Below are 25,496 nucleotides of genomic sequence, written 5' to 3'. Positions count from 1 at the left end.
TTATCGTCCACAAATCCACTTAACTGTGATTGCGGACTAAAACAAAAATACAAATAACAGCCATAGAAGAAACAGAGGAAGTCAGTCAGCACCAACACCCCCAACTTATGTTTTCCTGTTGTATATTCTCCTTACATTGTTGAACAATTAGATGATACAGGAAATGCAATAGGCGGTGTTTTTATTCATATCCCATTGTCTAAAAACAAATGTGCAAAAAAACTCCCAGTCAATCAAGTGATAGCTGCCCCCATGAAGGGCCTTACTTTGCCTAGGAATGCTCCCGCATAGGGAATGACTATCCCAGGGTGTCCGTGCCCCAGGACTGAAAAGGGGCGCACCAGGGGCCCTGCCAGCCGGTGGCATGGGGGCTTCTGGCTTGATTGGCACCAGAGGCTCTCCTCAGGCACCGGTGCCCCCATCAGGACCTCTCAGGTGTGCTAGCCCCCAGGGGCCCGAAGGCTTATCCCCCCAGGGCCCGCCAGAGGCAACATCGCACCTAGAGCCTTTTCTAGGGGAAGCAACCCTAGGATCTTGCAGAAGCAGTGGCACCCCAAGGGCCAGCTAAACCATAAGGAGCCTAAGAGACTCAGAGAACCCCCTGCCAAGAAGAACTATAGCTTTGAATACGTGGTATCGACATATTACGCCCACCATCCATATTTAACTGTGATTATTGGATTAAAAATATAAATACAAATAACAGCCAATAGAGAACAGGGCAGTCCATTCAGCACACACCCCAACATATTTTCCTCTTGGATATTTGTTGATGGTGTGTGATACAGGATAATAAACGGGCGGTGTCTTTATTCCATATCCACATTGTTCTAAACGTGCAAAACAACTTCCCCACGGTCAATCCAGTGATAAGCCAAATCCTCCTATTTGCCCTACCAGGCATGTCGCCCAAGGTCCTACAGGGTGTCATTGCCCTCAGGGCTATCCTTGGGGTGTCAACCCCAGGACCATGCCAATGGCGAAGCACACCCAGGGCCCTGCCCCAGAAACTGACAAAAACTCAACAGGGCTTACCAGGTGCGTGCACAGAGGGGCTCTCCTAGGCACCAGTGCCCATGGGACTCTCAGGTGTGGTAGCACACAGGCCCACAGAGAGGAAACATCCCCCAGGGACGCAAGAGGTAACGCCGCACCTAGGAAGCTTTTCTAGGGAAGCAATGCCCCCAGGATCTGCGGCTGGCGCCCCCAAGGGGCCTAAAACCCTAAGGGGCCTTCATGGGGAACCCTCCCAGAGCCCTGCAAGAAGAACTATAGCTTTGGGTCGAAGCAATTGTCGACATATTACATGCCGCCTCAATCCATATTTAACTCATGATTGGTGGACAATAAAATATAAATACAAATAACAGCCAATAGGAAACAGGGCAGTCAGTCAACACAACACCCAAACTTATGTTTTCCTGTTGGATATTTATTCTCCACTTACATTGTTGATGGTGTGATGATACAGGATATACGATGCTGTGTTTTTATTCATATCTACCATTATTTCTAAAATGTGCAAAACAACTGCCCCACGGTCCAATCCAGTGAATAATGTCCAGAGGCCACACTATTTTTCTAGGTATATACAAACTCTCCCAGGGTGCCGGTGCCCCCAGGGGTTCTACCAAAGGCAGCAAGCACTCAAGATCCCTACCAGAGGTGGGCCACACAGGGCTTACCAGGCACGATGGCGCCCACAGGGTCTCTGGAACTTCCCCCAGGGGACCCCTCAAGTGTCTGGCCCTCCCAGGCCCCGCCAAGAAGGTCACCCCCCAGCCCCAATTAGCAACACGCCCCAAGGGGCTCTTAGAGCAGATGCCCCAAGGGACCTCCTCAGGGTCAGCCACCCAGGATCTTCAGACAGTAGGCGCCCCAAGCCAGCTAGACCCTCAGGGCCCTTTCAGGCACCACAGCCCCTTGCCAAAGACCTAAAAAGCTTTCATCGCCAATATGTACATATTGCAACCGTCAGCAATCCTCACTAACTGGCAATTGGTGGACTAAAAATAAAATCAAATAACAGCCAATAGAGAACAGAGCAGTCAGTCAGCACAACAACCCAACTTATGTTTTCCTGTTGGATATTTACTCCTCCTTTTACATTGTTGATGGGTGCGATGATACTGGAAATGCGATGGGCGGTGTTTTTATTCATATCTCCCATTGTTCCAATGTGCAAAACAACTGACCCAGGGTCAATCCAGTGATAGTGTTCCTGGGGCCCTCCTCTTTGCCCTATCAGGATCTGTCACCCTTAGGGGCTATCCCAAGAGGTGTCGGTGCCCCCAAGGGCCATGCCAAGGTGTCGACACCAAGGGCCCTTCAGGGGGCGGTGGCGCACCCAGGGACTTTCCCAGGTGCGGTGTAACTCCACAGGCTCTCTAGAGCAGCACTCCCATGGGACCTCTCAGGTGTGAGTGGCGCCCCAGAAGTCGACCAGGAAAACATCAGCTCCCAAGGCCTGTCTGGGTAACGTCGCCCCAAAGGGCTTCTAGGGAAACGATGCCCCTCAGGGGCTCTCCTCAGGGTCAGCAGTACTCCCAGAGGATCTTCCAGAAGCAATGGCGCCCCCAAGAAGAGGGCAGCCTAGACCCTCAGGGCCTCTCAGGGAGCACCAGAGAAGCCCCCTGCCAAAGAGACCTATAGCTTTCGGTCGTCGTGCCACATATTGCAAACGTCCAGCAATCCCTTAACTTAACTGTGATTGGTGGACTAAAATGTAAATCAAATAACAGCCAATAGAAAACAGAGCAGTCAGTCAGCACCCCAACATGTTTTCCTGTTGGAAATTTAGTGATGGGGCGATGATACATGAAATGGAATGGGGCAGTGTTTTTATTCATATCTCCATTGTTCTAAATGTTCTAAATATTAAAAACAACTGCCTCCGCAATCAATCGATGATGTGTCATGAGGGCCCTCCTGTTTGCCCTACCAGGTCATCACGCATATGGGCTATCCCAAGGAGTGTCATTTTAGAACCTATAAGCAGTGGCAGCCTGCCCAAGGAGCTGGTGTGGCGCAACTAGGGGGCTTTACCAGGTGCGGTGGCACCCACAGAGGGGCTCTCCTGAGGCACCGGTGCCCCCAGGAGACCTCTCAGTGTAGTGTGAGGCGCAAGGGAACGTCACCCCAGGGGACCACCAGGGGGAAACATCACCCCAGGGCCGCCAAGGGTAACGTCGCACCTAGGAGCTCTTCTTAGAGAAGCATGCCCCCAGTCTCCTCAGGGTCAGCGGTGCCCCAGGTGATCTAAGCAGAGCACTCAAGGGCAGCTAAATGACCAAGAGGAGCCCTGGGACCTCCCAGAGGAGCCCCCTGCCAAGAGAACTATAGCTTTCGGTCGTGGTGTCATTACATAATGCCCACTCCACCAATCCCATATTTAACTGTGATTGGTGGATTAAAATAAAAATCAAATAACAGCCAATAGAAGAACAGAGCAGTCAGTCAGCACAACACCCCAACTTATGTTTCTGTTGGATATTTATTCTCCTTTACATTGTTGATGGTGTGATGATACAGGATATGCAATGGGCGGTGTATTTATTCATATCCACCATTGTTCTAAATGTGCAAAAAACAAACTTCCCTACGGTCAATCCAGTGATAGTGTCCCCTGGAGACCCTTACTGTTTGCCCTGAGTGCCCGCCCTTGTGCTATCCCAGGGTGTCAGTGCCCCCAGGGCCTACAAAGTGGGGAGCGCACCGGGGCCCTGCAAACAAGCACGCAAAGAGACTACCAGGATGCGGTGGCTAGAAGGGCTATCCTTGAGGCACCAGTGCTTCCCCATGGGACCTCTCAGGTGTGGTACCCCAGGGACCGAAGAAGCGATCGCCCCAGGGGCCCGCCAGGGTAACGTCGCACCTAGAGCTTAGGGGAAGCACCCCCCAGGATCTTGCAGAAGCTGTGGCGCCCAGCGGCGGCTAAACCCTATAAGCCTTCATAGGGGCCTCCCAGAGGAGCCCCTGCCAAGAGAACTATAGCTTTGGGTCGTGGTAACGTACATATTACATACGTCCACCAATCCCATATTTAACCGTGATTGGTGGATTAAAATATAAACACTAACAGCCAATAGGAGAACAGGGCAGTCAGTCAGCACAACACCCCAACTTATGTTTTCCTGTTGGATATTTATTCTCCTTTACATTGTTGATGGTGTGATGATACAGGATATGCGATGGGCGTGTTTTTTATTCATATCTACCATTAGTTCTAAATGTGCGAAAACAACTGCCCCACGGTCAATCCAGTGATAATGTCCCCAGAGGCCCTACTATTTGCCCTACCAGGTATGTCACGCTTAGAAGCTCTCCCAGGAGTGTCGGTGTCCCCAGGGTTCTACCAAGGGTGGCAGCAACCCAGGGTCCCTGCCAGGATGGTGGGCCACAGGGGCTTTACCAGGCGCGATGGCGCCCACAGGGTCTCCTAGGGGCACCGGAGTCCCCCAGGGGACCTCTCAGGTGTCTGGCCCTCCCAGGGCCCGCCAAAGGAAGGTCACCCCCAGGGGCCAGAAGCAACGTCGCCCCAAGGGCTCTTAGGGAAGGAGCCCCCAGGGCTCTCCTCAGGTCAGCACCCCCAGATCTTCCAGACGTAGTGGCGCCCCAAGGGCCAGCTAGACCTCAGGGGCCCTTTCAGGCCCTACCAGAGGAGCCCCTGCCAAGAGACCTAAAGCTGGTCATGGTGTCGCATATATTGCAATCGTCCAGCAACCTCTTACTTAACCGTGATTGGTGGACTAAATAAATCCAAATAACAGCCAATAGGAGAACAGAGCAGTCAGTCACACAACACCAACTTATGTTTTCCTGTTGGATATTTACTCTCCTTACATTGTTGATGGGTGCGATGATACTGGAAATGCGATGGCTGTGTTTTTTATTCATATCTCCCATTGTTCCAAATGTGCAAAACAACTGACCCAGGTCAATCCAGTGATAGTGTTTCCTGGGGCCCTCCTTTGTCCCCATCAGGTTCGTCACCCTTAGGGCTATCCCAGTGTCGGTACCCCCAGGGCCATGCCAAGGGTGTCGACACACCAGGGCCCTTCCAGGGCGGTGGCGCACCCAGGGACTTTCCCAGGTGCGGTGGCACCCACAGGCTCTCCAGAGGCAACGCTGCTCCCATGGGACCTCAGGTGTGGTAAGCCCCCCAGGGTCGACCAAGAAAAACGCCCCAGGAGCCTGTCTGGGTAACGTCGCCCCAGGGGCTCTTCTTAGGAGAAACGATGCCCTCAGGCCCTCCTCAGGGTCAGCGGTGCTCCCAGGGATCTTCCAAAGCCAATGGCGCCCCAAGGCAGCTAGACCCTCAGGCCCTCTCAGGGCCCTCCCAGAGAAGCCCCCTGCCAAGAGACCTATAGCTTTGGTCGTCGTGCCGTACATATATTGCAAACGTCCAGCAATCCCTTACTTAACTGTGATTGGTGGACTAAATGTAAATCCAAATAACAGCCAATAGGAAAACAGAGCAGTCAGTCAGCACAACACCCCATCTAGTTTTCCTGTTGAGATATTCTTCCTTACATTGTTGATGGGGCGATGATACATGAAATGCGATGGGCAGTGTTTTTGTTCATATCTCTCCCATTGTTCTAAATGTTCTAAATGTGCAAAAACAACTGCCTCCACGGTCAACCCAGTGATAGTGTCCCTTGGGGCCCTCTATTTGCCCCTATCAGGTTCGTCACCCTTATGGGCTATCCCAGGTGTCGGTGACTTGCGCCCCGCCAACGGTGCGTGCACGCATGGGCCCCTGCCAGGGGTTGTGGCGCACTAGGGCTTACCAGGTGCGGTGGCGCCCACAGGAGTCTCCTAGGGGCACCGGTGCTCCCCAGGGGACCTCTCAGTTGTAGTGGCGCCCCCAGGGGCCCGCCAAGGGGTAACGTCGCCCCCAGGGGCCCGCCAAGGGGTAACGTCGCCCCCAGGGGCCCGCCAAGGGGTAACGTCGCCCCAAGGGGCCCTTCTTAGGGGAAGCGATGCCCCCAGGAACTCTCCTCAGGGTCAGCGGTGCCCCCAGGGGATCTTCCAGAAGCAGTGGGGCCCCAAGGGCCGGCTAGACCCTAAGGGGCCCTCCCAGAGGAGCCCCCTGCAGAGAGAACTGTAGCTCCGGGTCGTGGTGTCGTACATATTACATACGTCCAGCAATCCCTTACTTAACTGTGATTGGTGGACTAAAATGTAAATCCAAATAACAGCCAATAGGAGAACAGAGCAGACAGTCAGCACAACACCCCAGCTTATGTTTTCCTGTTGGATATTTATTCTCCTTTACATTGTTGATGGTGTGATGATACTGGATATGCGATGGGTGGTGTTTTTATTCATATCTCCCAGTGTTCTAAATGTGCAAAAAAACAACTGCCCCCACGGCCAATCCAGTGATAGTGCCCTCTGAGGCCCTACTATTTGCCCTACCAGGTGCGTCGCCGTTAGGGGCTCTCCCAGGGCTGTCGGTGCCCCGAGGGGCCTTGCCATGGGTGGCGGCGCACCCAGGAGCCCTGCCATGGGTGATGGTGCACCCAGGGGCTTTACCAGGTGCAGTGGCACCCACAGGGTCTCTCCTTGGGGCACCGGTGCCCCCAGGGGACCTCTCAGGTGTGGTGGCGCCCCCAGGGGCCCGCCAAGGAGGAACGTCACCCCCAGGGGCCCGCCAAGGGAGACCATCGCCCCCAGGGGCCCGCCAAGGAGGAACGTCACCCCCAGGGGCCCGCCAAGGGGTAACGTCGCCCCAAGGGGCTCTTCTTAGGGGAAGCGATGCCCCCAGGGGCTCTCCTCAGGGTCAGCGGTGCCCCCAGGGGATCTTCGAGAAGCAGTGGGGCCCCAAGGGCCAGCTAGACCCTAAGGGGGCCTCCCAGGGGCCCTCCCAGAGGAGCCACCTGCCGAGAGAACTGTAGCTCTGGGTCGTGGTGTCGTACATATTACATACGTCCACCAATCCCTTACTTTACTGTGATTGGTGGATTAAAATATAAATCCAAATAACAGCCAATAGGAGAACAAGGCAGTCAGTCAGCACAACACCCCAACTTATGTTTTCCTGTTGGATATTTATTCTCCTTTACTCTGATAAAAAGTTCTTGCTCGCCAGATTCATCCAAGTTTTGGTGATTGCTATAACGTCTACATTCTCCATACATACAACCGCTCTCAGCAAGTCTATTTTATTTCTAATGCTCCCTTCCCTGGTACTGTTTTACCCCGTGTCCTGAGTAACCAATTTTACTTCCCAGGACCTGCTTGTTTTTTGACTCCCACTTACCCCGACCTCTCTCTACTGGCGAAACCCCCCCCCCCTTTGGAGTGACAATTTCACACTCCACGGATGCAGACAACGTCTTTACCTCCCCGGGAGACAAGTGTACTCCGTCACGACTGCACAGGTAGTCGTTGCCATTGAATGGTTGCCAGTTATCAGTGAATGCCCAACCCATTGCTTGCACAATGTTTTACCAGTCGGCAATTGCCCTGGACAGCCATTCACGACCAACTCCTGTTCTAGGCAAGACACCACATACTATCAGGATCCCTCCCCTATCTCTAACCGTCCTCAGCGCCTCCCTATGCCTCTTGAAAAGTTCCTCACTCCTAACCTTTCCTATGTCGTTACCTCCCTCACTACTGGATTGGTACCCTCCCCTGACAAAACCCCATCCATCCTCTCAGCTCCATGCCCTATCCCAGGTAAACACACCCTAGTCCTACATTTCCTATCTCTTGCACAAAAAGTTCAATCTAAGAACCTCATAGCAGCAACCGCTAGGGCCCTACCAGGTGCAGCAGATCCCCCAGGGATTCTACAAGGTTCTATGAGGTTCCATGGGGTTCTATGGAGTTCCATGGTGTTCTATGGGGTTCTCTGAGGCTGTATGGGGTTCTATGGGGTTCTCTGAGGGTCTATGGGGTTCTATAAGATTCTACTGGGTTACGAGGTTCTATGAAGTTCTATGGGGTTCCATGGGGTTTTCCGAGGCTCTATGGGGTTCCACAAGGTTCTATGGATTTCTGTGAGGTTCTATGGGGTTCTTTGAGGTTCTATGGGGTTTCTATGAGGTTTTATTGAGTACTATGAGGCTTTGTGGGGTTCTATTATGTTTTATAGGGCTCTATGGGGTTTTATGGGGTTCTATGAGGTTCTAAGGGGTTCTGAGGATCTATGAGGTTCCATGGGTTCTATCAGGTTCAATGAGGGGGCTCCCGGGCTACGAAAGGGTTTCATTCCTGAGGACGTTCTTAAGTTGGACTTGTAAGTAAGTCGGAACACATGCTACATGTATGTTTAAAATCCCACTATATCATAGCCTAAGTCCTTATATACATTACATAATTTAAGACAAAAGAAAAAATAGAATGACAAAATACAGTAAATGAAAGTAAAAAATAATTCATAGGGTCAATAAAATACTGTAAATTTCAAGTTTAACCCCGTTTGTATTGGCAGGCGTTTGTAAGTCTGGGACCTCCTGTACATACAGTGAATCCTCGAAGATCCGGATTAAAAGCCATAATTTTGAGCAACTTGTAACTGTACTCAAATGTACTACTCGAATGGACTAAAATTTTGATCTCTTGTGCAAACTACAGTGGGGTATGCTATAACGAACGGATTCTACTACGAATATTCCTATAATGAACGGTTTTACCTATAAAATTGAGAATGCTATAACGAACGCAACTCCTACAACGAACGCGGATGAATACAGGACTATTTCGTCTGGCATATGAATATTGTTGTACCGCGGCTCACATAAAGAGCGTCAGGCGCCATATTGGTTCATTGTGTAGTCAGTGCACCACTGAACTTGTTGAAATTTCGTCTTTTGATGTGGAAATTCGTGTTATTTTTATAACTATTTTGTTAAACAAGTGTACAATTGTAACAATGAATCGTCAAAAGCGAGTGAGAAAGCTAATAACCCTTGAAACTAAGAAAGAAATTATAAATAAACAGACAAAGTGCCTGTAAGACAGTCACCAAAGAGGGCTAGGAAGGATGAGTCCTCTCCTTCCACCTCTTCTCCATAATTCTCTCCTCCCCCCTCCCCCTCTGCCTCCTGTCCTGCATACTAACAACACTAAGGTAAGATAAAGTACCGTATTTTTTACAATTTCCACAGAAATTGTTCAGTGTTAAGTGGTTGTATTTGGGGGCCTGGAACGGATTAATCCTATAATGAACTAATGCTATAACGAACGAGGTTTTAGAACCAATTAGATTCGTTATAGCATACCCCACTGTGATGTTTCTACTCAAATGAATCACTATCTTGCAAAGATTCCAGTAATTTAAGTTATATTCTGCTAAGTTTAGTCTGTGACATTATATAAGATAAAAACTTAAAGCCTAAAACTACCTTCACTGTGGCTGAGGGGAGGGGGTGAGGTGAGGTGTTAACAGCCAGGCTGGGAGGTTACCAAGTGCGCAGTTGTCAGTTAAATGGAGGGAATTTATGTTTTTCACTTTTCAAATGTCACTGAATTGACTTCACAGAAAATAACTTACATTGCTGGAATTCTTGCAAGATAGTGATTAATTTGAGTAAAAACATCCCAAAGTTTGCAATAGACATAAATTTTTTTTAATTAACTTTGTACATTTGAATACAAGTTTGCCCTTAGGACAATTATTTCTTTTACTTTTTCACAATATGTATTTAGGACGGTGTGTGCATGTAAATGAGCAAAAATAAATTAAGAAAGTTATGTATATCTACTCGAAAATAAGAGGTGAAAAACAACAATAACACCTCACAGCTTGGCCCAGTAGCCTGGTGGTTGCTGTGATGAGTCTAACCTGGCTACAATGCCATGATAAATCAGTTAAGCATAATTATATCAGTAAACACTAATAATAACAGCAAATCCAGTGAAATATGGCAGGGAGGGAGGAGAGTTAAGTGCAGACGATACATTAACGAGCAGTTACATGACTTACTCCCTTTACCCACACCCGTTGCCAGGCGTACGATCAAAATACGTATGGGAGAAATATATATCTTGTAGTCTAATTTGAAGACGGTGACAGGCACAGTGATAAACAAATTATAGAAACCATGCATTTACTTACGATAACTTAACAAGAAAGATTGTATCATTACGAGGGTGAATGAAATATTCCCACAACAATTGACAACTGTTTATGATTCCCACCTCCTCGGGCACCTGTGTCCAGCGCGACCGATTGGTCAACCAGCGCCCACGGGCCTTAAATGTTCTTTGCTCTGTTTTGGGAATGCTTCTTAGGCATGCTTCTGGGAGGCTGCTTAGCCCAAAACCCCCTAGTAAAAATAAAGAACATTTTAGGCCCATGGGTGCTGGTTGATCAGTCGGTCGCTCTAGACAGAAGTGCCAGAGGTGTCTCAGTAGGTGTGAATGTATTAATGGAATTAATCTTGATTTAGTGAACTAGTTCACTAAATCAAGTGAAAAATAATGGAAAAATGCCTTCCGCTAAATCGAGAATTTGTTATATTGGATTCCATTAAATCGAGAGTATACTACTGTATTTGCACTACTTAAAAGGGGTTATTGATACAAAGCTTTACAAGAACAAACATTTATTTGTGTTAACATTGGAAAGGTAGCTTGATCAATTCATTGTAAAGTTAAGACAACCAGAATTACCCATTGGCATAAAGCGCTCTCAATGTTTTATAATTGTGCAAATTTTTTCTTAAGATATGGTGAAATCTTTCAAAAATCCACATTGGAACGAGTTATTTGATACTAGTTTCCTCTGTACCCTGTTGAGCAAATAGGGCTAAGAAATGATTACATACTCATAAAAAAAGTGTACATCCTTGGAATGCAATGCTCATTCACTTACAGTTCAAGTTTACTAATATACCAAGTTCACAATATCAAATATCATGAAAAAGAAAATGCTGACAAAAGAAAAGATTACTGCTTGACTGACACTGGGCTCAATCCACATCCAAAAACTTGGGACACCAGGAAATTAATCCTCAGTGTAACATTCATACACTATTCCTGAGAAGTGTAGCTCATTAATTTCATCAGAACATTTATAAAATACTAAATCAAGGTTTCACACATTAAAACCATCTGTGATACTACTATATATATTCATGTTCTGGAAAGTTTCAATTTTAGTCCCCCAAATTATTATATTTATTTTTCAAACAACATGGCCATGAAAAAAAATTGAAGAGTTTTTTCACTTCAAGAGTTTGTTTTAAAATTTGGTCAGTAATAAAGTAAGATACTAAATAGTCTAATCTTTTAGTATTTCTTACTTAATCAACCTTCAATAAAGTACACTCAAAGAGCACAATGAGAACTGACTTGCACATTACACAACAAAAGCAAGATCTCACATCAACATTATAACGGAGCAAAAGAATATGCTACACACTGTTGATATAAAAGATGTGGTAATACATATAGTTGGCTTATTTACAGGGTTAACCCATACTGATACATACAGTAAATCTGTCTGTAGGAATGATATACACTGTAAGTAGCAAGAAACTCTTTGGGTGTACCTCTTCACTCACCCTTCACAACACTAAGTTTTGTCACTTTATTACATAGCAATATAACAATTTGTAAATCAAACCTACATGATATGACAAACACTTATGGGAGTGTGATTTACAAACTTAATATTCACATTAATGTGAATCCTTCTTAGTAACAGAAGAATAATTGCCACTTCCTTAAAATTCTAACTGTTATAGTAGGTAGATTATGATAAATATGCATCATGACTGCTACATTGTGCAAAGCATTCTCCCAAGCATAAACCTTATATACAAAACTCTCAATATATACCTACCAGTATAAAAGAAAGAAAGAAAAGAGAGCCACTTTAAAAGTTATATAAAATCTTAAAATGAACTTTGACTAAATACACAGACAGCAGCCATACATCAACAGTTAGCACAGAACAATATTTTTGGCTTGTTTTAATATCTCTATGAATATCTAAAATACTAGGAAAAGAATCCCCAACTAGTAATACCCTATGTAGAAATATTATTTATTACAATACAGTACTCATGTTTTTAACTTTGCTAAGTGGTTAACACCCGTAGTTTTAATCACCCTCTTCTGTTGATGGGGGTAGTCGTGTTTACAACCAGTTTTAAAATTTTGAGTCAAGAATAACACCGCACTATAGTACTTGTCGGGGAGGTGCGGCAGTAAAATAAACTAATTCCAACATTATTAGTTAATTTTACCACCACATCTCCCTGTCAAGCACTGTAGTGCAGTGTCATTCATGACTCAAAATTTTTAAAACTCTGGTTGTAAACACGAATATCCCCATCAACAGAAGAGGGTGATTAAAACTCCGGGCATAACAACCTTCTTATTACATACAAGCAAAGTAAAATCATGGCATGGGACTAGCAGCAAAACACTAACAGCATGCAAGCAAGTCACTTCTCTCGGTCACTTTCATTAGACACGGGCTGGCAAGACGATGGCTCTACTGAAAACAACATTGTACAGCTGTAAATGAGCACAACCGCCCAGCATACACTAATGTATATGGAATGTACATTATACAGTGACAGACTTGTAAATCTTCTGAAAATGTAGATTAAATTATATTTTCTGCACAGAGCCCATGTTTAAATATTCCAGAAATACTGTACCATGATGAATTCAACATGAGAGAGCAAAATAGATATGGCAACTTGAAGTCCCATTACTGGGTCTAATATTTGGCCTCATGTGAAGTGGAACGAAGGCTCACATTTACCAAGGGTTAAATGAGGTCTCACTTGACCCTAAGACTATTCATTCAAAAAGACGAATACAATACATACTATTACATTAGGAAAGATACATACACCGTATAAAACTTACACTGTAACACAAACGTAATTTGAATAAGTTCCTACAAATAATAATATAAAAGACCTATCTGACAAATGCCTTATCATCCACTATGAGTTTTTCATATAAAACTAATTTAACACACTCGATAAAAATTGTAATCTTCGAGAAATGTGTGCCCTAACAGCTCCTAATGAAAAGTCTGACATTAAATACACAAATACCTGCACTATCCAGGACTGTAAAAAAATACAAATATCAAGAACATCATGTACTTGTTACTAATTTCAATTGTTTTTGTTTTTTGTAGGCAATCTCTTCAAAACATGTACATGGAGAGCAACATGCAATGCCCTCAAAGCAATTTCCTGGATTACCAGAGCCAAATATTTGTGTCCATTGGCAAGCAGAACCATCCTTCTGGATGCAAACTTTTCCATCATCATGAGTTTGAGTGTTGCAGACCTTATCATGAGTTTGAGTGTTGCAGACCTTGTAAAATCGGAGACAATCATACTTGAACATCAATATACACTCTTGTGCACCTCGATTCCATTCACAAACAATAAACGTATGGCAAGGAGATTCTAACTCCTCATTACTAATAAAACTATTCCTGCTGCGGCGAGTCAGTTGTGTGTACAATGGGTGACGAGATCAGAGATAACGAGCATTATGCAGGTTTTCTGCAAGAATTTATCGAGCATTATGCAGGGTTTTCTGTGAGAACTTTATTATTCTTCCCAGTGAAACTGATGGAAAGTATAGTCTCAGGGAAGTATTACCTACAGTACCCATAATTCACGACAAACTGATCCCGTCACACTTGATCACAGTCAACAGGTGGTAGTTATGTTGACTAGTGTGCTGCACCCTGCCCCCGTTGATAGAACAACCCTCTGCCATTACCCAACAAAATACTTGGGGGACAATAAAGACGACATCCTCTCAAGATATTAAGAGGAATAATCATACAGAGGGCTGGTGTGGTGGGTTGGGGGAGGGCAAATTAACACACTCCAGAAAAAATTATCATCTACAGAAAACATGTCATGACATTCACCACGTCAGTAACAGAATGCCACTATTTTGATTAACAAATCAGGTGAACAATGGACAATGGATTACACAATGAGAACTGAGAAAACAATGTTGACAAAGTTGGGTAGTGGAGAATACATAAATTATGGTGAGTCAGTTTGACTCTTTCTTGTACTGGAAATCATCACTATTGTAAAAAAAAAAGTGCAATACTACTCTAAACTTTCAATACAAATGTGGTTAAAATAAACAGATCTATTCTGTATTTGAACATTTTTCAAACTAATAAAAACATTTTAAAACAAACCTCTAATCTCAGGAGGAACTAAATGAGATATCATGACAATGAGAGGATCAAACAAGAAAAATTCAGCTTTGTGATAATGAGAATGATCAACTAAAGTTACTGTAGAAGTGTTCTGGAGCGTGCGCAGACTTATCACTAAACCGCAGCAGGAGCTAACCGTCAGTTCCATTTTGCTTTCTGTGCGTAGATGTCAGCTCGCAGGTTCTGAGCAAAGCAGATGCCGAGGATCTGGAAGTGAAGGAGGAAGTAAATGGACAGTAAACAGACTAGGGAAAAAACTACAAGCACAGACCCTTAAATACGGACCTCTGACAACCAGATATTTTCTTCCCTGAGTTAGGTTAATTTTCTTTCCTTGGTTCATCCAGGTTAAGTCAAATTTTACTTATGCACATTCACTTAAATTCAGTTGAAAGTTTGTTTCATTCCATAACTAACAAAATCAGAAAATATCGTTGTACAGTAAGTCCTCGTATAACGTCGCCCTTCTTAACGTTGTTTTGGTACTATGTCGCTACTCTTTAGATACCAATAATTCGTTTAACGTCCCGACGACTCAATTTAACATCATTTTTGCGTCATCACGGACTACTTTATACAGTGCGTCACCCTCTCGTCTGGCCGCGTTAACTCTCACTAGCGGAACATCATAGCATCCCCAAGCGACGCCAAGCCAGTCTTTGTTACGCTTCCACATCATTCGTGTGTGCTTAAGTGTTTTTGCTCTAAATCCTGTACTCTAACCATTCGAAATGGTTTCCAAGCGCCCATCAAGTACTACTGACGCTAGTGTTGTGAAGAAGCAACATAAGACCATTAGCCTTGCTATGAAAATGGAGGTTTTAAACCGGTAGGAGGAGCCACCATGCCGGGTCTCAGTGACTCACCCTCCTCCGCTCCACTACCCACCACACACTCGCTCCACCACCTCCGTCCATCAGTGAGTACAATACAAAATTATTTAATTTATTTATATATATACTATTTTCTATAAAAATGCCATTGAATTTCTGTATATATAATGTATTTCATGGGGCAAAGGGAGGCTCAGAACATAAGTCCTGTACTTTATCTATTTCTTATGGGGAAAATGTATCTGCTTAACGTTGTTTCATATAACGTCGTGTTTTCAGGAACAAAACCTCAATGTTAAGCGAGGACTTACTGTACAGGTATACCTCGATAACCGACGCATAAGTGGACTGCGAAAAATCAACAGTTTTTGAAGCAATTAATCCTACAAGAATATAAATGATTCAAGAGGGAAGGGACCAGCCACCCCCCAAAATTCACATCTTCCCTTGATATGTCTCTGTCGTTCAGACTGTCAAGCAAGAAAAAGGTAGACATATAAAACAAGCATAATAAGCATTAATAAAGAAATGTAAGCATAAATTGAGACTGATATTCACCAGTGTTGAAGCATTGGGTCCACGTAGAGTCATCATTCCTCGTATATTCTATTACAGTAGTACCCCGATTTACGCGGTCAATTGAACCCATGGGGTACCGCGGAAAGTGAACAACAGAACATATGGGATTAATTCCAATAGAGACTGGCCCGACCCCCAAACTCCACTTTTTCCGACACAATACCTATGTTGTAGTAAAAATAACATCTTAATTTTATGATGGTATGCTCACACAATTAATATTTAAGAGAAATACAGTAGCCAGGTTAATGTCCATTCAAATAATGGATTCAAATCCCTCCCCCCCCTCCTCTTCCCAGCTCACTAGCTCCTACCTCTCTGAGAAATGTTTGGGTGAAAATACTAGATTTTAACGTTTAGTAATAAATAATACCTCAGACTAAAGTTAGGATAATATAATTGACATTTCTGGATTCCTTGCAGGTCAGGGAATATTTTGAATGTAAACTTCATATATTTTGCATAAACGATAAAATATTTGCTTTGTGTAAACCAAATTATTACATTAGATCTAAAATTTGTATGTCTAATGCAAAATCCATGATGTTTATATTCAAAATGATCATCATATTGTAAGAATTCCAGCAATGTAAATTATATTCTGGCCGGGTAATTTGTATGAAATTTATGAGCCAAATAAAAAAAAATAAATAAATAAATTATACTTCACTACGTATATGAGTAGATGCACCGCGGAAAGTGAAAGTCCGGTTCTCGCCAGGTACCAGGTAAATGAGAAATCGCGGAAAATGAAGAAAGTGAAACCGAAACCGTGTAAAGTGGGGTAATACTGTATTTGAAATATTATATCATTTATGAAGAAACATACACCTTAAGAGGCAGATCATATGAGAATATAGTAATGAATACTGTATATAACAACAATCTGGCAAATGTGACATGGCCAGTCACCCCCCCCCCCTCCTTTATGAGGGAGGGGGTGAGTGATGAGGGAACAGGATTTCCATGTGATTTTGCTTGTCTTTTATTTTGAAGTCAAATTATATACTGTATCATATTTTGTTCTATTATTTAACACTGTATGCTATATTATGTATTATGAAACATACACCATAATAGGCTGACCATAAGAGAACACTGTATAATAATTATATAACATTGAACTTGAGATTGTGACATGGCCAGTCCCACACATCAAGTGTCATCACATATCTATTAGCTCTCGTTTGGCCTAAATCAAATCCAACTACTGTATATATACTCTACTTGCAGCACTAGCCATCGTTTATGGATTAAATAGAAGAGGAAGTATTGCCGGGGCATTTAGGCATGATTGCACAACACACCTAACACACAAAGTCAAAGAGAAAGAAAATAAAAGATTAAGAAGAAAAGAGAAGAGATGGATGATCCCAGGAGAAAAAATTTAAACTGACCCAGGAACTAGAGAAACTGAAAATTTCTAAAAACTAGTTTGGTTTTAGTCCCAAGGGTCCTGAATTTAAGGGTCTAAACCTGCATTTCTGTATATCTCAAATAAAAAGAAGTTAGAATAAATTGATTCAAAGGTTTAATTATTCACTGATACCTGTACATGCTTTGTGTTTCATGTGAAGAATATTTAAAATTAGTTTTTTCAAATTTCAAAAAAAAGGAAGAAAAAGAGCCATATAACAGACCCTACCTCATTAAAGCATAAGACTTAATAATACTATATAAAAATTCCTGCAGACAATCTTTGGATGGTTTTCGATAGCCTGGGAGAATTATCAGGTTGCAACGAATTCATCACAGAAAAAAGTGCACCAATTGAAGACCTCATATCCCCTAATTATCTAAACCACTGAGATATGGATTAATCTTTCACTAAACAGGCATTAAGAAGTACTTCCCTACAGACAGGTAGCATTTAAAATTTGAACATCCTCATATCCTGTGAAGCATCTTAAAAGGTCAAACTGGATTTTACTTAAACAAAATTTCTTACTTTTAAAGGAAAATACCAGAGTACTACATGCAACATTACTGTATCATGGTTTCAACAAGTGGTTGTGGAGAAGATGCAATCAAAAAGTTAATTAGCAGACATACATACAGTACTTACAGAGGAGATACCTGTAGAAGGATTACATCCCCACTCTTCAAATTAAAGGAATAAAAACCCTACATTTCAGTAATAGGTCAAGGCAGATCTACGAAGACTCACCTGGTATATTGCCGGCCTATGAGACGCACTTTTTCCCACAAAAAAAAAAAAAAACATATAAAAGCCTGTCTCTTATGCAAACCGTGTTGCCGAATAATGCTGGGAAAGGGATGGCCATTTTCTACATTTAGACATGCCCAGGGTAACATGCACTTCCCTAATGAACCCAAAATACAGTATACACATTCATATTTTGTTACTGTACTATAACAAATTTTAAATACTGAAAAACAGAAAAAATATATAAAAAATTAGGACTCTCATTACAGATGTAAAGTACCACCTACACGGTAAGTCAAAAGACTGAAGCAAACTTACTACTACTTTCCCCAGCATTGATACGCCATACCACCTACCATTCTTATGTTATATAATACTTGTGCTACATCAAGCAACATTTGTATACAGTACTATCAAGATAAAAAAAAATTAATGAACCTAAAACCATTAAGGAAATGCTAAATGAATTTTCAACACAATCATCATTTGCACAGATGCACAACCAAAACAAAACATTGGAAGCTAGCACAGCTGGTCAGGTTGATTGGAGTGATATTGTCCTTATTTACCCTTAACTTTACATTATTCCTTTAAGGATGATAAATAAAACCTTTATGCTATTTTTGTTTTCCTTTTTCCTGCTACCTATGTATGGTACAGTACTAAAACTTATATTCTAGGCATATAATCCACTATAACAAAAGCATATAAATAGCCTAAGGAGAGCATAAAAAAACCCAATAATAATACAAGTTCGTGAATACACATTGCATCAGTCTCAAGGACGCTGGTTGGTTGGCTGTCCTTGATGCTAACCATAGTAACGCAGCCCCTCTGGGACGCTGCCTCTGCCTACCCCCTAGCAACCGGGCTCCATTACTCTGCTCCCCAGCTCAGCGCGCTAATTCTCACTCACATATGAAAAAATTTTTATTCCCTTTATGTTTTTGGTCTCCTGATAATTATTTCTTTAATTTTTTTTGCACATTCTGTATGTAGGATTGTGTATGTACATTATGTAACTGTATAAAAAAATAAATAAATAAAGGAAGTCACGTACTGTACTGGATATCTACCCGAAATTAGAAAATGAAAAGTACGTAACCACAACATAGCTCACAGCTCAGCTTGGTATGGAGAGGGCCTGGGGATGTGGCTACAATAACTAGTCCAACATGCCAACTATGCCACCAGTGATGTTAACAGATGCAAATGAAAAGAAAATTATCAGTACCTGTAAATCTATCATTTGCATCAGGTATTTAGAAATTTAAAGTGGCATATACAATGAATGAGGTTCTGTTCATGTAGCAACATAAAGATAGAATCTAGGGGTATGGTTGGCAAGCCCAGGACAAAGAGTCAGCTTACTGGTAAGGATAGCCTACCACGAGCATGTACTAGGTAGCTATTCTTTACCATAAATGACCCACGAAAATGTGTGAATATTATTATACATCCAGAACTTATGATTACCTACTTTATTCCAGCATATACAGTAATGTATTTACCAGTACTATATATGCACAAAATCTAATGTTTTTCATCTAAAAACACTATAAAATCACTTTCAATTCATGCTTGATGAATTGTACTTAAAAAAAAATAAAAATAATCCTTGGAATATAGTGATGCGTCTTATATGCCGGCAAATACTGTACTTAAGAAATGTGGTGGCGGGACTAATGTTCAATTAGAAGAAGAAACATCCAATGCTTTTTCATATAATATACTATACTGTACTGTACAGTAAACCCTTGATAACTCGTCATTTGATATCTCGGAATTTTGTATAAATCAGCATGTACAGTAGCTAAAACAACTACAGTGTCTGTGCTTACTTTGTGGAAAACAATATGAGACCATGGACGATAAATTTTGGTATATGAGGGCTGTCACTAGTCACCCGTATAATTTTGGAGCATATCGACCCCCACCTGCACAGATAGTTGTTTTAGCTACTGTACATCATCTCGGAATTTATTATAAAATAACTCGGGAAATTCAGAGCTATATAAAATTATCTGGGAAAATCTCGACATATTAGGCGTGTGGGTAACACTCGCTGTGCCGAGCTCCATGCTTGGTCAGTCTAATGTTGTTGTTGTTGTTGTTGTGGTCGGGTGTGTGCCGACTCATTCCACCCAGCACATGGATGTGGGAAGGGAGGATGCTCTCGCAACCCAATATTTTGGGTACAAAGTACTATACATTGCACCACAGAGTATCTAGGGCACCAGAATTAATATTCAGCACTCCTGGTAAAATTTGCTTCCTGCCATACTAACCCATTAACACCCAACAACCTCCGCCATTCATGTCAGGCCACCCAAAGTATGCAGAACGTCTCCTCTATTATGGTACATCCAATGTCAAAGATGTTATTAAATTTACAGTGCAATTCATTTTATATGAATTCCAACTACTGTATTTGAATCTTCCAGGTATCCCAACTTTGTCCCCTTTGGTAAAAAATTTAATTTAGTCCAATAATCCGAAAGCAACTGAAGTCATTTATTCGAGTCTAACACCAGTAACGATATAAGAGCACATATTTTATTTACAAAAAAATAGCTCCTTCCACATTCAAACCATCATCAAAGTGATGCCACAATTCAGCCAGGCAGTCAACCACCTGCCCGAGACATATGTATGTATGTGTGTGTGTGTGTGTGTGTGTGTGTGTGTGTGTGTGTGTGTGTGTGTGTGTGTGTGTGTGTGTGTGTGTGCCGTGACGTCACATGGGAGGGAGGGAGGCGGGTGAGTCAGCCACAAGTCACCGGGTGGCCTTCACATATGTTCACCTTCCACACATACACACACCCATGCTCTTCTTTTTTCTCATTTTATAGTTTCATATTATACCCAGTATTTTCTTTATTTCTAAGCCACATTAGAGTATTTTAATTTATACTCTTTTGTTCTGTAATAAAGAAAACGGTTTTACTAGGGTGGACTAATATCCTGAGTGATATACGTTACGTGTTTATTAACATACTGTACAGCTTGCCCTTCAAATTTGTGGATTTTTAATTTGCAGACCTCGATTATTCGCGGATGACACCCTGGATGTACCCAAGAATGTCTAAGGATAATTTTAAAGTTACTGGCATGTTTGTAGCCAGGACAGGGAGCCACTCATTCTAGAGACAGTAATTTCCTTTACCTGTATTGTATATACAGTTTGTGTGTAGACACACTCACACAAAACACATACAAATTAATAATAATGTTTTGTGAGCTCACGCACATGCGCGCGCACACACACATGTATAATACAGATAAAAGAAATAATTGTCTTAAGGGCAAACATATAAAGGGAATATACATTTCTTTGTACACAAGTTAAAATGTACCCCCCCCCCCCCGGTTAGCAAATGATATTTGCGGATTTGGCGATTCGTGGCCATTTTCAGAATCTAATCCCCGCAAATGTGAAGGGCATGATGTACTTAGATTTTAATTACGTATACGTAGAGAAAATTATTTTTGCTAAAATTTATTCTTTATTTTGTACAAGTGACCAAATTACGATAGTATACATAAGTGCCGCACTGTTTATTGATTATATAGCATTTCCCCTCCATCACCTGCATCACCTACCATGCATCTGTGTCAACTACTACAATGCTTCATTCTTCAACTGCAGTGATGGTAAGTGTTATTTTTTTTAAATTAGTAATTACATGTACACAAACATGGGCCGATAATTTTTTATTGCATTTTTGTTGGGGGTGGGGGATGCCTCGATAATTTGGTATTTGGGATAATTCGGTAAGGTCAGAGCCCCATACGTGCCGAGTTATCAAGGTTTTACTGTAGCTACCAGTGGGTACCTGGTACAGTGTTTCTTGGATAAGACACAAAGTACACATGGTACAGTGCAGTAAATCCTCTATTTACTGTACAATAAGGATGTGTTCCTGGACAACATGATGTTAGGCAAATCAACATAAATCAAACACTATTTTACTACAGTAATAACAAAGACAAGTACAGCCTGTATTTAAGACACTCTAAGGGGCATCTTTTGATTGTCAAAATTTGCATCTGGCCTTTGACTTACCTGCAAGAAGGCCACTCCTACTGCTACACCCGCAACAAAGAGCAGGTTTCTTTCTAACCACTCCTCTCCTGCTTGTAAACAGCCTTTTTCATATATATGTGATGCGTCGAGTCGCTGAAGCAGAAGGGAGTGCAAATGATAATACAGCCACTATTACCTTTGATTACAATTTAAAGTGTAACTAAATATTGTCCATGCAAATTCCATATAAGAATTACAAGCTGAGAATCTACACTGTGAGTGGAACATTAAACCATTGACTTAACCGTGCAATATGAGTTTATAAAAGACTAAGGATCTTAAAGGTTAAATGCATGCAGATTACTATGAAGCCTCTGTGAAAAGTGTAATCCAAACTCCCAGTAGATTGTATGAACTTGACAGTATGCAAATGTGATACACTGGGACATGTATATATAAAAATTAAGATTTTACAAAGCCAATGATTTATACTTGTATGTGAGTGCAAGCATGCCCTTTATCAATATCTACCATTTATATGAAAGTCCATTGAAGAAACACAATATAAAATCATGCCACTTACAGCAAGCTCTACCATCATGCAGAAGATTAGATTGTTAAATATCGTGAGTGGTCAGTGGACTCCCAGCCACCGCCTACCTGCAGCACCGCCACCCCCACTGCTACCCCTGCTACAGGCACTAGGTTCGACTCTATCCATTCTTCACCCGCTCGTAGACATCCACGATCGTAAATAACCAGGGAGCGATCGCCATGCTGTGGAGCCCATATGTCCCAACACCCATGATAGTTAATACTCGTTTATCAGCAAAACTAAGTGAGTTTATTTATAATACCCAATGTAATGTTGCAGGATATAAACAATAACTATAAAATTTACATTGTAATCCTGCACTGTGTCCTTTAATTGTTAAGAGTATAATTGATTATTCCATTTTCTGTATCATCACATGTCCAATTAAACCCCAACAGCCTCAGTCATCAAACAAGATTTAAAAATAGCCAGTGTTATGAGTCTACAACACAGTAATATAAGCCATTATATTTTCATCCCATCAGCCTGCCTCAGGATGGTGTGGCATCTTCCAAAACAAGAAACACAAGCTTTAGAACTGAGCGTATATACAATAAGCTTTCCGAATATATCACATAAAATATTGACATGCCCTGAGATTAAATTCCATTTCTATTTCATAGGCTCACACACACATATCCAGTACAGTCATTTCTGCTACAACGCGATAGTTGCGTTCTTGTGAAAACTAGCGCTATAGAAATTTGTGCAATAAAAATAACAGGGCTTCTGGAGAAAATAGGGTTAGGTGCAGATTACCCCCTGATGATCTAGAACTGAGAATATTCTACCTTCTACCACAGCACATATGATGGGACAGCCAACCCAAAAAGTATCAAGACCTCGGAGTCCGATGGAACAGAAAATGAACGATAACCTCAGACACGTTCATGTGTCCGTTGGGCCGGTCTTCACCCGGTTTCATATTCTTTTGGACACCTGGGGTCTCAAAATTATTTTGGATTGGCTGTACAGGCAGAAAATTAAAATTTAGCGCTGTGCTTTACTGTGTCATAAACTCATAACACTGAAGCCACCTATTATGTCATGCCTCTTAAAGCAACCCCTGAAAATCCCATCACCATCACAAGTTACCTGCAATATGAACAATATATGTATGAATTAAGCAAAGAAAATACACCAGTATATACTGTATATATATATATGTATACCTGTATACAGTACTGTATATACAGTATGCCATAATTTACAGATTCTGAAAATTTTAGAATACTGTATATACAGTAAAGCCTCGTTGCTGTATGGTGATAGGAACCATAGTACACTGTACAAAACTATGTCCACATTCTAATTGGTAAACTCTCTTTTACAGTTACACTCCTCGGTTAACACGATAGCTACGTTCCTAAAAATGATTAAGTTTAGTGAAAATGTGTCGAGTAAAAATAATTATCCTAAAGAAAAACATGTAAAAGGTGAGGGCTGTGTGTTTGAGAACTGTGAAACAATATTAATGTCTTCGGTGTTTAGTACAGTACTGTATGTCTGCAGAGAATAAATAAAATAAATATTATCAATGCAAATAAAATAAAATTTCAAAACCCCAAAATCCAAAGATCCACAATGCTCAAGAATCCACATGGTTTCAGATTTAAAGTGGGCGCCAAGATTTGAGAATGAGTTTGCCCACTCCATGTCCTGCTGTCACTCCTGTGTGTGGCTGTGTACATGGTGTGGTGGTGTTTATCTTTATGTACAGTACAGTATTCATTATCTATTCTCACAAAAAATTTTGGTAGCCTTTGTATAGAGACCTGACCAGCTGCATGTGTGATTGGTGTCTCAGTGTGGAGAGTGGCTTCAGGCTGTTGACAGTCTTTTGGTAGTCAACATTTGAACAGCTTCCTTCTCATACTGCTCAATTAATTCCATTTTTGCTTTTTACCAAAAGAGCTATCCATTGCTTTTTGGTTACAGATGCACTTTTGTACCTTAATGCTCACTTTACATTCGTGATTATTAAGGGTGCCACTGGTAAATCTCTAAAAACAAAGGTTAGCTACAAACATGTGAGGTGACAGGGTCAGAATTGATTACTGTTGTGGGGAGTTTGGGGACTCAAACTTTGTCCAGGATAGAACCACAATATGTCATGTACCGACTGTGTTAAACTGGAAACAAATCATGTTTTGTGAAAGTGTTCCCTAATTGGTAAATGGTGTCAAAACAAATGTTAACCGAGGAATACCCGTACAGTATTACTATATACCTATCAGTTAATCCTCTTTTATCATTACATCCTTACTGGAAAAACCTGTTTCACTTCATCACACTTGCAAGGAAATGTTTTGTTTCTATGGATTAAGGAATAGAGTTATCAGTCCACAAAATAAACATTCTCTCAAATGACATCAACATCTACCCTTCTTATAGTAATTACTACAACAGTACAGTAAAAACCCTGAGTACTGGACACCCGAGTAATGCCAATAAGAACACATCACCAATAAACGCTCAGTTCCCGAGATAATACAGAAATTTGGAACTTTGAATTTACTGACAGCATATCATAAGGGTGATCCACTTTATCTCCATTGATAGTATGTCTCATACACTCGCATAATCTTAACTATATAACACACGTTGCCAGGCAGCTGTGGCCTTGAGATGGTTAACGCATGTTGCCACTGATTCATGTAATAAAACTGTAAACACAGTGGGAAAATAATTTAGTACACTAATGTGACTTAGAAATAAAGGATACATTTTGTATGTCGTGCTGTATACTCGTTCACAACCAATCTCATATATTGTATATAGTTTGACCCCTGATTTTTTAGTAAATAAGCCTGAGTTTTTCATATATCTCTTGTATAATTCAACCCTAGCTTTTGAGAAATATTAGGTATAGTCCTAGACATAATTTGTAGCAAGACACCGGATTCACACCAAAGCATCTTAGCCACGACCACCACCACAACAGCTGACACTATGAATAGTGTTACCAACTCTGAAACTGAATTCCCACAAGTTACTAACTCCAATGAGGAAGAAGATAAAATAATATTTACCAGTATACTGTAAATGTGAGGAATAAATAAAAACAATACCAATAAATAAAATAAAACCTGTAGTACTGGAATCTATGCAAC

General features: G+C 41.9%; 1 protein-coding gene across 7 annotated transcripts in view; it reads right to left on the bottom strand.

The window, feature by feature from the left end:
* Positions 1–10,545: 10,545 nt before the first annotated feature.
* LOC121853320 (tetraspanin-5-like) overlaps positions 10,546–25,496 on the bottom strand; it is a 28,662-nt gene continuing 13,711 nt past the window's right edge. The window contains exons 8-10 of one of the 7 annotated variants that reach the window (XM_042347372.1): positions 22,449–22,574; positions 21,828–21,941; positions 10,546–14,389 (exon numbers count right to left, since the gene is read on the bottom strand). In XM_042347372.1, the coding sequence (XP_042203306.1) occupies positions 14,321–14,389; positions 21,828–21,941; positions 22,449–22,574 (309 nt within the window). In that variant the 3' untranslated portion in view covers positions 10,546–14,320. Of the gene's footprint in view, positions 14,390–21,827; positions 21,942–22,371; positions 22,575–25,496 lie in introns of those variants that run through there. The other 6 variants (XM_042347373.1, XM_042347379.1, XM_042347376.1 and 3 more) reach the window with 6 other exon arrangements.

The sequence above is a fragment of the Homarus americanus genome, unplaced genomic scaffold (genome assembly GCF_018991925.1).
Source record: "Homarus americanus isolate GMGI-L3 unplaced genomic scaffold, GMGI_Hamer_2.0 scaffold12810, whole genome shotgun sequence".
Lineage (NCBI taxonomy): Eukaryota > Metazoa > Arthropoda > Malacostraca > Decapoda > Nephropidae > Homarus > Homarus americanus.
This window is presented reverse-complemented; position numbering and strand designations above follow the sequence as displayed.